The sequence below is a fragment of the Cebus imitator genome, unplaced genomic scaffold (assembly GCF_001604975.1).
Source record: "Cebus imitator isolate Cc_AM_T3 unplaced genomic scaffold, Cebus_imitator-1.0 Scaffold278, whole genome shotgun sequence".
NCBI classification, from domain to species: Eukaryota; Metazoa; Chordata; class Mammalia; order Primates; family Cebidae; genus Cebus; species Cebus imitator.
The window spans coordinates 1,397,580-1,411,637 of NW_016107593.1; the positions used below are offsets into that span (position 1 = coordinate 1,397,580).

At 34.9% G+C, this 14,058-nt stretch overlaps 1 protein-coding gene across 4 annotated transcripts in view; it reads right to left on the reverse strand.

The window, feature by feature from the left end:
* Positions 1 to 14,058, reverse strand: part of DCC (DCC netrin 1 receptor) — a 1,206,315-nt gene that overhangs the window by 146,564 nt on the left and 1,045,693 nt on the right. For all 4 annotated transcript variants that reach the window (XM_017501124.2, XM_017501122.2, XM_017501121.2 and 1 more), the window contains exon 16: positions 5,667 to 5,762. In XM_017501124.2, the coding sequence (XP_017356613.1) occupies positions 5,667 to 5,762 (96 nt within the window). The remainder of the gene's footprint in view (positions 1 to 5,666; positions 5,763 to 14,058) is intronic.

The window sequence follows — 14,058 nt, forward strand, 5'->3', positions numbered from 1 at the left end:
GAAACAAACAAATAAATATGTAAATAAAAGCGTTAAAAAATAAATATCAGTGGTAACACATCACAATGAGTTAAATGCATGGCAATAATGATGAAAGGGAACATGAGAAGAACAGAAAAAAATGTAATTAATTCAATCAGAAAACACATTAGAAACAGTATTGCTATATTGCAAAAAAGTAATTGAATATTTTCTATAATTTACTAATTCCCTTAGAATGATTGTATCAATTTAGCTGTCACTTCTGCTTATATATTTTAAAGACCATTTTTTTTAACATTGCACATTGCTTCCTAAAAGATCTAGTTATAGAATCTATCAGTTTTATTACCATATAATTTAAAATAAGATAAAAAAGGGGGTTCTGGTTTATTTCTTCCTGCAAAAAATTGCTTGTCTAATACCTATGTTTTTGTTTATTTTCTCCTCCGTCTGTAACTTAATAGGGTTTCTCTAAGGTTTTCACTGTTGTTTAGCTTATATCTGCAAACACATTTTCTAGGCAAGAAACAAATAATAAAGAACAAAGTACCCTGACATCCACAGCAACCTGTGTGTGGCTGTGATTGCATAAAGTCAGAGTGACCAAGTACACATGATCCCATGGATCAATTATATATTTGATAATTAAGTTTCAGACAGCACGTGGTTTGTCAGGCTTTCCTAGATTGGAATCCTTGAAAATGTAGAAGTGTGATTTTACTCACATTCTCACAGAGTAATTAGCTAAGTTTTTAGTTTCAGTAGGAGTTTCCATACTCCACATTACTAAAATTTCGTATTATTGAATGAGAAGACAGGATTAACTACCTACGGACTTACAAGATTTGCAAGGAGGTATATACATGCTTTGATCCATAACATAATGGGAATCTGTATAATGCTGTGTGTGTTTTTACAAAATTCTGCAAAACACCTTGTAATCATGTGTATGCTGGGATATCATCAGAATCAGAGAAGATTGTTTTTTAGTCATAGTAATAGTCTAACCTTGAGCATTGATTACTTAAGACATTTACACTTAAAAATATCTTTATATTATTTAATGCATAGTCTAACAAAAATAATAAGATATTATAATACAACTCTCAGGCTGCACATATGAAGACATTTGGGGAGATGAGAACTACTGAAATACTTGGTGTCTACAGCAGCATAATACTGGGTGTATTTTTTTCAACAGCCTAAAGTGGAGTGACTGCTGGCTGGTTTTGATGATTACTTCACTTTGTCCACTGCATTTCAAATGCCTATCCCCCATTCATCACCCTGTTTTCCAATGAATTATTTAGTAGTTTACTAGTCTGTGGTCTTTGGAGCAAAATATAAAACTGAAAACAAAAACAGAAAAAAAGAAGAGAAAGTGAAAGTGAGAGAGAGAAAGTGAAAGAGTGAGAGAGAGAAAGAGAGCTGTGTTTAAAATGTAATGACAGAGCCCAGGCTTTTTATCTTCTTCAATGTCTCTTTTTAAAGGGCTCCTTTAAACTCAAATGGATTTATAAAATGATGAAGGGGGAAGAGAAGACATTGAAGTCTCCACAAGGATCACAATCATTCATCAGGTTTGCATAGCAGTGGAAGACATTTTTGCTAAATTAATGTAGGTGCTACCTTGCTTTACTTGTTTCTATTTTTAGCTGGCTTTACAAGAAGAATGGGATACACTTGGGTAAAATTTTCTAATTTACAAACTCCTTTTTTTTATCTATCCATTTTAGTGGATTACCCTCTTTGTTTTCTTAATCCAGTTTCATTGGTAAACACATATTAACTTCATGGTTTTTCACAGGTGCTATACATAAGGTTTTGAAATAGGGTGATTCTACTTCAAGAAATGCTAATAGTCAATCCTACTATTTCTGATTTTAAAGGAGTATATTATTCATGACTATTGTTATTGAGTTTCTTGGAAAGCTCCAAAATGCTTCTCTCAAATTTCAAACAAGGGTGTTTGTTGTATTTATTGATGGACTTACACAGTCCAGAAATTTCTATCCTTGGCCAAGTGTTTTTTTCCCATTTTATGGATTAAATTTTTTTTCAGCTGTGGCTTGTCATTCTACTTGACACTTCCTCCAGAGCTATGCTAATACAAAGGCCAGTAGTTATATGAACTATTTAAGTTTAAATAAATTAAAATTAAATTGAAAAATTCACTTCTTGTATTGCACTAGGCAAATTCAAGTGTTAAATTGCTACAAAAGCCTAGTGTCTGATGCAGATATAGAGCATTTCCAGCAAAGCAGAACATTCTCGTACACAACAAGCACAGCTATTAATGCATATTGCATATATTAATTGTCTTTTTCTCTCAGGTCAGAAACTATTAATATTTGAATAATTGAATTTAACACATTCTTTTGTTGTTACACAACTTTTTTTTTCTTTCTCTTCCTACTCCTGGGTGCTTTATATGCTGCTGACTGAGTGGTTTCATTCAAAAAAATTGAAAAAAAATAGTTTAGTAAAAGACAAAAGATAGCCTCAAAGCTTTTGCAAAGAAATTCATTTGATTCCTAACAGGTGTTTCCTTAAGTGCCTATAAATGTTCAGTCATTATACTAACGTTCAAAACGACCTTTAGCTTGGTGTGGTGACTCATGCCTATAAACTCAACACTTCGGAAGTCTGAGGCAGAAGAATCACTTGAGACCGGGAGTTCACTACCAGCCTGGGCAACATAACAAGACCCCATCTCTAAAAAAAATTAATAGTAATTGCCAGCTATGCTGGTGCACACCTGTAGTCCCAGCTACCCAGGAGGCTTAGGTGGGAGGATCACTTGAGTCCGGGAGGTCAAGTCTGCAGTGAGCCATGTCTGCACCACTGCATTCCAGCTTTGGCAACAGAATGAGACCCTATCTCCAATAATATATATATATATATATATATATAAATAAAATATATGTTAATATATATGTAATATATGTTTATATATATATGTTAATATATATGTAATATATGTTAATATATATATTATATAATGTAAATGTAAATATATGTAATGTAAATATATATGTAAATATATTATATAATATATGTAAATAAATAAAATTAAACTTTAATGCCATTTGACATGGGATTGTACTTCATTTAAACATTGAAAAAACAGCTGAAAATAAGCCAATTCAACAGTATGTTTTGTTCGTCTTCTGATTTTTGTCCCCTTTTCTTCTCCAGGCTCAAGATAGCTTGTCCTTACAATAAGAAATAAAGGGCTTTACAGCAAAATCTAGACTCTTAATGCATTTGGCCAGGTGAGACTTTCCGCAGCCCTAATAGTGATATTCCCAGTATGGGAAGAGGCTCCAGAGCTCACCAATATCTGTGAGCATATGTGTATAGAAAACTCAATAACCTGATGCTTATTCTAGTTTGATGTTTTATTGCCTGTGATATATTTTGTAGTTACTTTATATAGGCCCTTGTTCAAGACTGCTCATGGGACTCCTTTGCAGAAGCTTAGAGACAGAGGATGTCTCCTACATGGCACTGACATGTTTGTTAATGGTTTCCTTAACCTTTGATTTCATTTATTTGTCCTTTGTTTTCCATGACATGTGGAAGCACAATAAAATAATTCAGCCACTTTCAGAAAAAGTGTTTTCTTTCCTTTGAAGAGGGCTGGATTCAAGCATTTTTCTCAAACCTTTAATTGGCTTTTCTCCAATAATAAAATTCCTCACACAAATTCCAACTTTTAGTGTTATTTCAATTCTCAGTCCCATTAGGATCTGAGTCATCAGAAAACAAAAATTGCCTGGATCACTGGTGTTTCAGACACCACTTTGGGAATGCCATATGCTAGAATTAATGCAACGTGTACTAAGAAGAATGGTTCTTTCTGAACAACTTACTTTCGGAATCTTTGAATTCTTTCACCTTTATCAGTTTCTGATTGAAAAGTGATTTTTATTTGCCACCTCACTGGTCATTCCTTGTGGGCATTAGATTTGGTAAGAGAATAAGAGCTTGAAAAGACTGACTGTAGTATCATTTGGCATGGCCTGATCACAAGTGCCAAGTCACCATGGCAATGAACAACTCCTGGGATCTTATAACATAAGGAGGACAGAGATGATCACTAAAGGAAAATTATGGGACACAATGGTGCAGCCAAAGTGGCCTGTTTGTTTGCTCTCAAAGAATCGTGTTGCTGGCAGAGCCAGAGAATAAGGTCTTTATTCTCTTCATGAAAATCCCAGACACCCATCATGGTAATGTCTCGGTTAAAATCCTAAGCCTCAATTTTTCCTCATCTCTCTATATTTGCAGATAACACGTTTGATAGTAAATATTCTCTGGGTTAATTATGTGCCCTTTAAGGGGAGTCATGAACCCCTTTGATTATACAATGAATGAGATATGCTGTCTCCACAGATAAATATATTGACAGCTGCCCAAAATTTGGCATCCTACTTTAGACAGATCTTAGACCTGGAAACAATGGTCAAAGATTCAAAGAGACTAGAATAACAACTTTGCCTTAAAATATACCATTGAAATCAATACAGTGACAGTATATTCTGGAGACCATCACATAACCATTATGAATATAGAACAACAGTATTCTTAAGATAATCTACAAATGAAGCCTGTACATTTGACAAACAAACTGCGCAAAGTTTACATAAATTTGGGCAATGGTAGAAGCCACAGGATTCCGCTATTTATTTTACTACTATTTCTTCCTACTCGTCTAAATTTCAAACTTCAGTAACATCTCATGTTCTCTGGTGCTTGCTGTCTCAGATCCTTTCTTCTCATTAAGGGGACAATATCTGACAAGTTAAATGAGGTCTGAAGGGTATGAGGGGGGCAGGTTCAATGTATTAATTAGATAGGGAACTCGGGTTTTACCTAGAGATTTCAGACAAAAGTCTGTGGCAGCGATTTGGGGGAGTAGTCAAGTGATTCTCCAGTGGCTCTGAATAGCCTTACAAACATGAGTTGCTTACTGTATTTTGGTAAGCCTAGCCATGCTAACAAATAGCCTCTTTAAATGGTTTGGATCTCACCATCTTACCCATTTCTTTCTCAGTTTCTTAAACTCTTTTACTCTTATGTGCTGCCTTTATAATCCAACTAACAGAAAAATTCCTAAGGGTGACAAGACCTTGAATCAGCTACTCCCTTTAATGTCCTGAGGCCCTGGGCACTGCTGGGGTGACCTGGAGGCCCAGAGCTCAGGAAGATAACACCCACATCACTCAGCCTAGTGCAAACCACCCCAGAAGGCCAGCTTCTCCTTGTCATCTTAGTTTGAAGGACCCTGTGTGGAGAAGCAAGTGTCTATTTAGGCACTTGGCAACCTTTGTGCAGGGACAAAGACGGCACTGATTTGAGACAAGCTACTCAGGAGATGGAAGCATGGTATCAGGGCACCAAAACTATGAAGCTATTGGGGAGGAACAGAATGAGAGATCTGTATTCTTTAAGTCCACATGCTAATTTGTAAACTGAATTCCTCCCACTTAATTTTGACAACCAAAGAAATAAAAAATGCATGCATATGTGTGTGCATTTTTACATCTATACATATCAGACTCAGAAGATAATTACATACATTCATTTTTGTTTTCTTCTTTGTATTGTATTTTAGTTTTTCTTTTCTCACCACAAATCACATGCTACTTTGTCAGAGGAAGATTAACAATTTAACTTACCTGTTATAGACCTGGTGGTGGCACTTTCATAAAGAGGAACTCCTTCTCCTGCATTGTTAAAAGCTTTTAGGGAGATTACATAATGGGAACTTGACTCTGGAGAAAAACAGAAACAATACGAACATGTTGATTTATTTAATGTACCAAAACACTGAGGGAAAACATTTTCCTCAAAACAAATTTAATATAGTCTACTCGGTAAATTGCGTAAGAAAGAGTGAGTTGAATTCTGAAAGGATAGTGGCAGCGGGTGGTAGCAATAGGGTTTTTGATCTTCCTCAATCCCCATGTGAAAACACACTGAACTGCTACCAGGTAGAAAACCGAAAGCATTCAGCTACTTGCTGCAAAACTCTGTGATGATGTGTGTCCTCCAACCCTAAAATACAAGTGGGTCTGAATACACAACCAAAAAGTCTCATGATCTGTTTGTTATCAGCATCTGTGTAAGAAAAATCAAAGGGAAATATCAAACCTAAAAAGAGAGTAATTCTAAAATAGATATCAGCTAATGCTGGAAAGCACAGCAGCTCAGTTTCAGAACAACAAATTTAAACACTCAAAACTGACCTCCAAAGTCTCCTCTCTAGGACAGGACCCAAACTGGGGACAACCTCCTGGGAACTGATGTAAGATATAAGCAAGATTGAAAAATATTGATGAAGGTTAAAGTCCAGATAAAATTAGGGGAGAAGAAGAACCACGAAAACTCAGAAAGCAAGCTGCCATAGTGTTTAGTCTGTATCCAGACTTGGCAAACTTTTGTAGGCCCAGATAGTAAATATTTTAGCTTTGAATGTCACATTGTTTCTGTCACATTTTTATCTGTTTATTTATTTACAACTCTGAAAAATGTAAGAGCCACGCATAGTTCAGGCATCCATACAAGAACAGGACCCGGGCCAGATTCTACCTGTAACCTGTAGTTTGCTGAAACATGTCTAATGAAAAGAAGAGGACAGGGAGCTCTGTGTACTCAAAAGAGCTCTCTGAATTTCTGGAAAAGCAAACAAACAAACAGAAAAACAAGTTACATCAGTGTAAACAACAAAAATATATTGAGGGAAACCTCTTTATAAAATTACCATAAGAAAAAATAAAATAGGAAAATATCATTCCTATAGAAAATTACAAAAATGGATAAAAAGTAGAAATAATTACCCCAAAATATTCATCAAAACTGCAACTTATGATTTCAAAACTAACTAAACTACATTAAGAAAATGATACCAGATATGAAAGAGCAACATAAATCAGAAAACTCAGAAACGATGTGTCATAACTCAAGAAATACATATATGTAAATTAAAAAATTTTAGATAAGTAGAGTAACTAGATGAATAAATGCAACAAGTATGAAACGAAAACATAAAAGAAATTAAGAAGACTAAATGAGGGTTCAGGAAAAACTGATAAATACTGAAGATCTAACATACAGATAATAAGAATCCTTGATGAAGAAAATCCAAAGGAAAATAAAAACAGAATACTAAAAAAATTACTGATTTAAAATAATTTTTTAGTAATCTGGACAAAAATAATATATGACATATTAGAAAAAATTAGATCATCAGACTTCAGACTTCATATAACATTTTGTGGCAGAAGAAATTAGAGTAACTTTAGATACTCAACATAAGAAAATGTAATTCAAGATTTTATAGTCAAAAAGTGTTAACTTTAAACATAAAGGGTAGAGTCAAACTGTTATCAACTTGCAAACACTCAGGAATATTGTTCCCTGATCCCCCGAACTACTAGAAAATTAGCTGTAGGCAAACAAAATGACCAGAGGAACACTGATAATAGCTAACTGATGAACAAAAATTTAATAAACTAAATTAAAAGGAAGGTATTTTATTTGTAATGGCTCCATGTTTTGATATTATAGATATAGTACTATCTTAAGACAAAATTAAAGACTAGTGGCAGTATATGCAAAGATAAATGTTTCAATTATTATTGATGTTGACACTTTTATTATTATCTTGAGACTAATGTAATATGAAATAAAGCAAATGAGTAAACATGATATTCTATCTTCCCCTATGTCTCTGAGAACCTCTTGGTGTAGATGAAAAGACTTAGAGATGTAATACAGAAAAGGTTAAATAAAGTCTGTGTTCCTACAGTTGAACTGGAAAAATAAGTTTGAACTGAAATTTTATTTTTTCTCTGTTCTAGCTCTTTCTGCTAAAAAAAAAAAAAAGCCTGGAAACATAGACTCAATAGTAATAAGCATCCCTAATACACAGACTATAGTTTGGTGGAAAAAATAATTCCTAATACAAAGAAACAGCTTCTTGCAGAACTAGCTGATTCTTGAAGTAGAAAACATGCCAATTCAACCTGAAATATCTTGACATATTAGATAGAATGGAAGCAACTAGTAAAGTCATGTCAAACAGATTCAGGAGTCAATTTGAAGAGACTCTCTCATACCAGAGACAAGGATAATCTGCACATAGAAAAACACAGTGTTACGACGTATGAAGAATGCATAATTTGAAAAAGGTATTTTAAAGAATAATAACAGTTGGTCATTTCTGAGGTTGTGAACTCAGAACATAATTCTAGCTAACAAATAAAAACAAAATGATAGAATTAAAATATTGCTGCTTTACAGCCCCCATTGATGAAGGGATCTCAGCATTAATAATTGCTAAGATAAAATAGAGACAAGACAGTCTGTGCGTCCTGATGAAAGAACCTACTACCCTCCAGAGTTTTACCAGTGGGATCAAACCTAGTTAGTCTCAACTAGCCTCTGGACCTAAATGACAGTTTGCAGAAAATAGAGAAAATAAACGTGTTGAACTCCAAATTATAATACTTCATTAAGCTACACATTTGTTGCACGTGGTTTTCTGTATCTGGGTTTTGTATCAAAATACAAAAGCTTTAAAAATGAGTGAGTTTATCTCTGAGAGGGAGCTATAAAAATTGATCTGATTTTCTTCATAAAATTTGTATATGACCTAAGTATTAATGTTAAATATATTGACAGTCTAAATCACATGGATTCAGGAGCTGTAATACAGCAAGAATAATAAAATAATATCTAATATAGTCAAAAGGCTTCTATTCAGTGAATTGCTTTCCCTCCAAAAGGGAATATTTCTTTTAGAAAAATTTACGTTTCAAGCTCTTTTCCTAATAAGCAAGTAATCAATTGACAAGTGTTAAATGCTCTTTGAGATCCAAGTACTTGTAGAAGATGAATCTCTGTCAGGTTTCTAACATAATTCTGGGCAGAGAAAACAATGAAAGACTATGTAAAATTAAACAATAAAGCATGAGATATAGCTTATGACTGCTATACATTTAGAGGTCTGAAAACTTAGAGAGGAATTGGGTCATCAAAGAAGACTTTTGGAAGATACGAACTTTGAATCGGGGCTTGTGAAGGGTAGGACTTGGAAGCAAAATAAAAGGAAGAAAACGTTTCAGCAAAAAAGTGGTGAAAATACACTTGAGTAGACCAAAAAATATATACTTTTTTTTCCAATGGGAAAAATATTCTTTCAAGTTATTGCAGTAGAGACTAAGTCTGATTTCCAATATGTGAACCATCTATGCACCAAAAACATAAACATTTTTATTAGGCTTGAGACATTTAAAATTGCCTTTTTGCAGTTCAAATTCCACTTGGTTCAAATGAATACATTTCTGTATTTGCCTGTATCTAAGTATTTATCAAGAGAGTGAAAAAGAGGTCAGAAATTCCAAACTCAAATGCTTAGGAGAGGGGTAGGGGTGTGTGTGTGTGTGTGTGTGTGTGTGTGTGTGTTGTTTTTAATCAATCAGAGAAAAAGAGAGAGAGAGAAAGAACAAAAAAACACATAGATTTGGCTACCGTGTATGAGAGCCAATAGGGCAGACAGGATCTTAGAAAGTATATGACTGATCTCAAGTGGAACCACTATTCTGGTCCAATATAATATATTAGCACAAGGAAGGTAGCCCCAGTGTTGTCAGATTATCTGGAAATCCATATTTTTATGAGAAATTATCAAATTTTTTGGTGTTGGCAGGTAATTGAAATAAATAAAATAAACCTTTGCCGTCAAAACTATCTCTCTAGACTGAATCCAAGCCTGTGGTTACTAGTCTATAACCTTGGATAGATTCCTACATACCCAACTACATGCAAATATACATATAACCTTGGAAAAATAGATACTCATATCTGGTCTTCCACAGTCAAGGTGTCAACCATTACAGTAACAACAACAAACGAGAAGCTTCATATGATGTGGTAAAGTGTGGAAGCGGGGGGTTGAATATAAAATAATGAAACAGGTTTTTAGGCTAGGAGATTTGGAGTGATTATTTTATATTCACACATCCAAATAGAATTAGGATTCAAAGTTAAGAATGTTCTACTTGATAGGAAGCTTTTGACTTCCTAATCAGGGTTAGCAGCTGAAGTTTATGGATAGCCAGCATATCCATGAGACACTAAATTAATGTCTTCCTTTTTCTGTTCCCACCACCAAGGTGCTTAGTTTATAGCTCCATAGAAAATGCCCTCTGTAAAAGTTTCTGTAACATTACTGGATTATTATTTTTCAGTCTTTCAGGGTGTGTATTATTTCTTAATAAAAAAATTAAAAATAGCTTACCTGGTTCTCATTGTATTGGTTTGAATTTTTACCGTAATATGAATGACAATAACATGTCATCTAGCTGTTACATGGATAATCCTGAGTAGCAATCATCATTTCTTCATCCCCAACCCCCATAAATGTGAGGTAATTGTTGTTCCAATACAGGCTCTTGCTAATACTGATACCTATCAAATCTCTAGTCATCTGAGTAACGACAGCTTCTTTCACTTGATCCTTAGCCATGGTAAACAGAGCTGGGAGTTTTATAATTTACTACCTGTTGAATTAATGAATTATACTAATCATTGTATCTCACCAATCCCTACTATGCTGTGTACACCTTGGAGAAGATCAACTCTACACGTAAACAAAAAGTGGTAAGAGCTTCGCCGCGTGAAAAGTAAACACACTTGCAATGTAGTTGTAACTGATATAAGAATATCACATAGAGCGAGGAGTCCTGAAGGCGTTCTGGCTCAATATTTTCCTTTGTCAGTTAGTAACTTGAGGCTCAGTTAGAAAAGTTCAATGGCTTTTCTAACGTAATGCAGAACTACCTAGGTAATAAAGGCTTGGGAAGACTCCAGAACCCCTTTGACTGACTTTTCCAGGAGCTTTCTTTCATGCTTCTTGCACTTTATCTGCTCATAAACATCTTTTCGGGAGTCTGGCCTCTGTATTGTTCTTTTGCCAAACTGCATTTTGGACCTACTGAGGAAACAATAGGATTTTTATCTGGCCCTGATAAAGTTTGTTCTAATACTTGATCTTCCAGAACAACAATAATAAAATAATTATTCATTTCTTAGTTAGCTAGTGGGATATAGTCCTTTGATATCTTTTACACTGTGTTGGAGGTATTTTGTTTGAATGTGTATGGAGGGGGAAAGAAGCTTTAAGTGTGAATTGGGAGCAAGGAAGAATGAGGGTTTTCTGCCAGTAGGAAAGAAAGGTGTAATTTACCACTGTACCACTAGAGAGCAATGTGGAACTATTTTCCTGCACATGCTCAGAGCTCTTCAACTTTAAAACCAGTAAATCACAAAAGAATTGCCTAGAATTGCTCCCTCTACAGAAGCAACAAATGAGTTAAACACATTTAATATTATCATGATGACTCCAAATGAATTAATCATTAATTATGGCCAGACCTCATTGTGCAAGAATACACTTCATGACAATCATGACAGTAAATGTATTTTTTTGTACTTGCTAAAATGTTGCAAATACATAGGCTTAAAAATTTATCAGTTGCCTCTGCATAATAAAGCTCAGCAGTATTTTCTTATTTGAATTTAAAGTGATTTAATCATACTGAAATAATTTGGATTTTGGTGGATGTCCATGGGAATTCTTCTAAATCAAGAATATTCTAGGTTTTTCCACAGATTTGAAATCATCTATCAGATTTGCATTATTGTTTGGCCAACCTTTCTTGTAGAACACTTTAGTTCAGAATAAAGGAGACTGAAGAAATACTTAATAACTCGTTGAGCATCCAAAATAGATGGCTCTTGGCCAGTATATTCATTGTGTTCAGGAGAGGGGAGAATAAATGCACATTTATTGATTACAGAGATTGAAAATGACAAGAAATGGGTAATCAGGAAAAACCTGGATTCTCCTTCCTCCGAGACTTGGTAGGTGAGAGACCCATTATTCTAAGAGCTTTTTTTGAGGTGTCCCTGAAGGTAAGAGATGAATGTCTTTTTCTGGGGCTGAGGGAATGAATCAAGAAACCTGCAGACAGCTCTTCAGGGTTAGACCAAGATGCTGTACTTGGCAACAAAAGCTAGGAAGAACATCATTATTTTTATTTAATATTTTGTGTGAATTAAATGCCAGCGGCATGTGCCAGGTTGACATCCCAGAGTCCTTTATTCATTACAGATTATATACTTCACTCAGTGGCCTCATCCATGCCAAGTTCTTGTCGGGGCCCACTCTGCATGTCCCTGCATCTTTTGCCCTATCTGTTAGCATTGCCAACAAGTCAATTAGAGAAAATTAGAGTGGTAGCTGTTTTCCTAATGCAGATACCTGTTTGTTGCAATGAATCAGGGCTTCCACATTCACAGAATATAGGCTGTGGGCTTGCTGTCAGATGGTAAGTGTTACTGGACACCTTTGACCCCACTGGACCCAAACTGTTTAATTAAATATAATGGGGTGGAGAGAAAATATGGATGATTGCACTGATCTCTTAAAAGGATGAGCAACATATATTTGATAAAGATGCAATTTGTTTAATACATTCAATTCTACTTCATTACATATACTCCTTTATAAATGTAATTAGTAGCTAATCTAGCTGGTACCCTTATAAAGATTTTACTTTTCTAGAAATACGGTCCAAAGAATGGTCAGTTTATAACATGATTTTCTCACTTATCAGTGTTGCAGATACCAGCCACTCACCTACTCAGTGTGCGAAAGTATTTGGCTCCAAGGAAGAAAAATCAGGGTACATTTTCATTATTATACTAAAGTGTACTATCAGGAAGAAAATTAGGTAAAAACATACTTAGCAACGTTTCAGCGCTAGGCAGATAGAAAGTGCTTAATAAAAATTTATCAAATTGCTAATTGTATGAGTTACAGAAAGGCTCAATTATTTACTGTAAGTTGAAAAGCAGGTCCCTAATCAATTTGATCATAGAACTCAGATTTCCTATCCTAAACTGCACATACTGATACCAGTAGGTGTATAAAAAATGAATCCGAAGATATTGTACAATATTTTCCTATCTCATTTGCATATTCGCATTCAATCTTCTTCATCCTTCCATTTGTTCATTCAAATGGACACTCATCAATTGCCTTTGAACATCTTCTGTAAGACATATTATACATTTTATAAACTCTCTAGAGTAACTAAAGATTGACAAACGAAAACGAAAACTTTATTTTCCCTAATGAATCTTTTAATGAAAAAACTGTGTTGGAGGTTTAAAAGAAAATCTGGGTCAGGCATGGTGGCTCATACCTGTAATCCCAGCATTTTGGGAGGCTGAGATGGGTGAATAACCTTAGGCTAGGAGTTTGAGACCAGCCTGACCAACACGCAAAACCTGTGTTTAATAAAAATGGAAGAATTAGGTAGGTGTGGAGGAGCATGCTTGTAATCCCAGCTACTGGGAAGGCTGAGGCACAAGAATCACTTGAACTCAGGAGACAGAGTGTGCAGTGAGCTGAGATCATGGCATTGCACTCTAGCCTGGGCTACAGAGCCAGACTCTGTCAGAAGAAAGAAGAAAAGAATGAAGAAAGAAGAAAGAAGAAGAAGAGAGGAGGAGGAGAAGAAAGGAAAGAAAGAAAGAAAGAAAGAAAGAAAGAAAGAAAGAAAGAAAGAAAGAAAGAAAGAAAGGAAGGAAGGAAGGAAGGAAGGAAGGAAGGAAGGAAGGAAGGAAGGAAGGAAGGAAGGAAGGAAGGAAGGAAGGGAAGGAAAAGAAAAAGAAGAAAGAAAGAAAGAAAAAAGGAGAAAGAGAGAAAGAAAGAAAAGAAGAGAAAAGAAAAGAAAAAGAAAAAGAAAGAAAGGAATGAAAAGAAAGAAAAAGAAATGAAAAGAAAAGAAAGAGAAAGAGGAAGAGAGAAAGAGAGAGAGAGAGAAAGAAAGAAATCAGAGCAAAGCCTTCTGGAAGCAGGGAGCACTGTCTTTGTGAAGGCGGCAGTTTTGCTGAATATTTTAATGAACGATAGCTGAGGGAAAAGAGTGCAACAAGCAAATGCAAGGGCACAGTTTACTGTAGGTGTAGCATCATGCACATTAGAATCAAACTTGA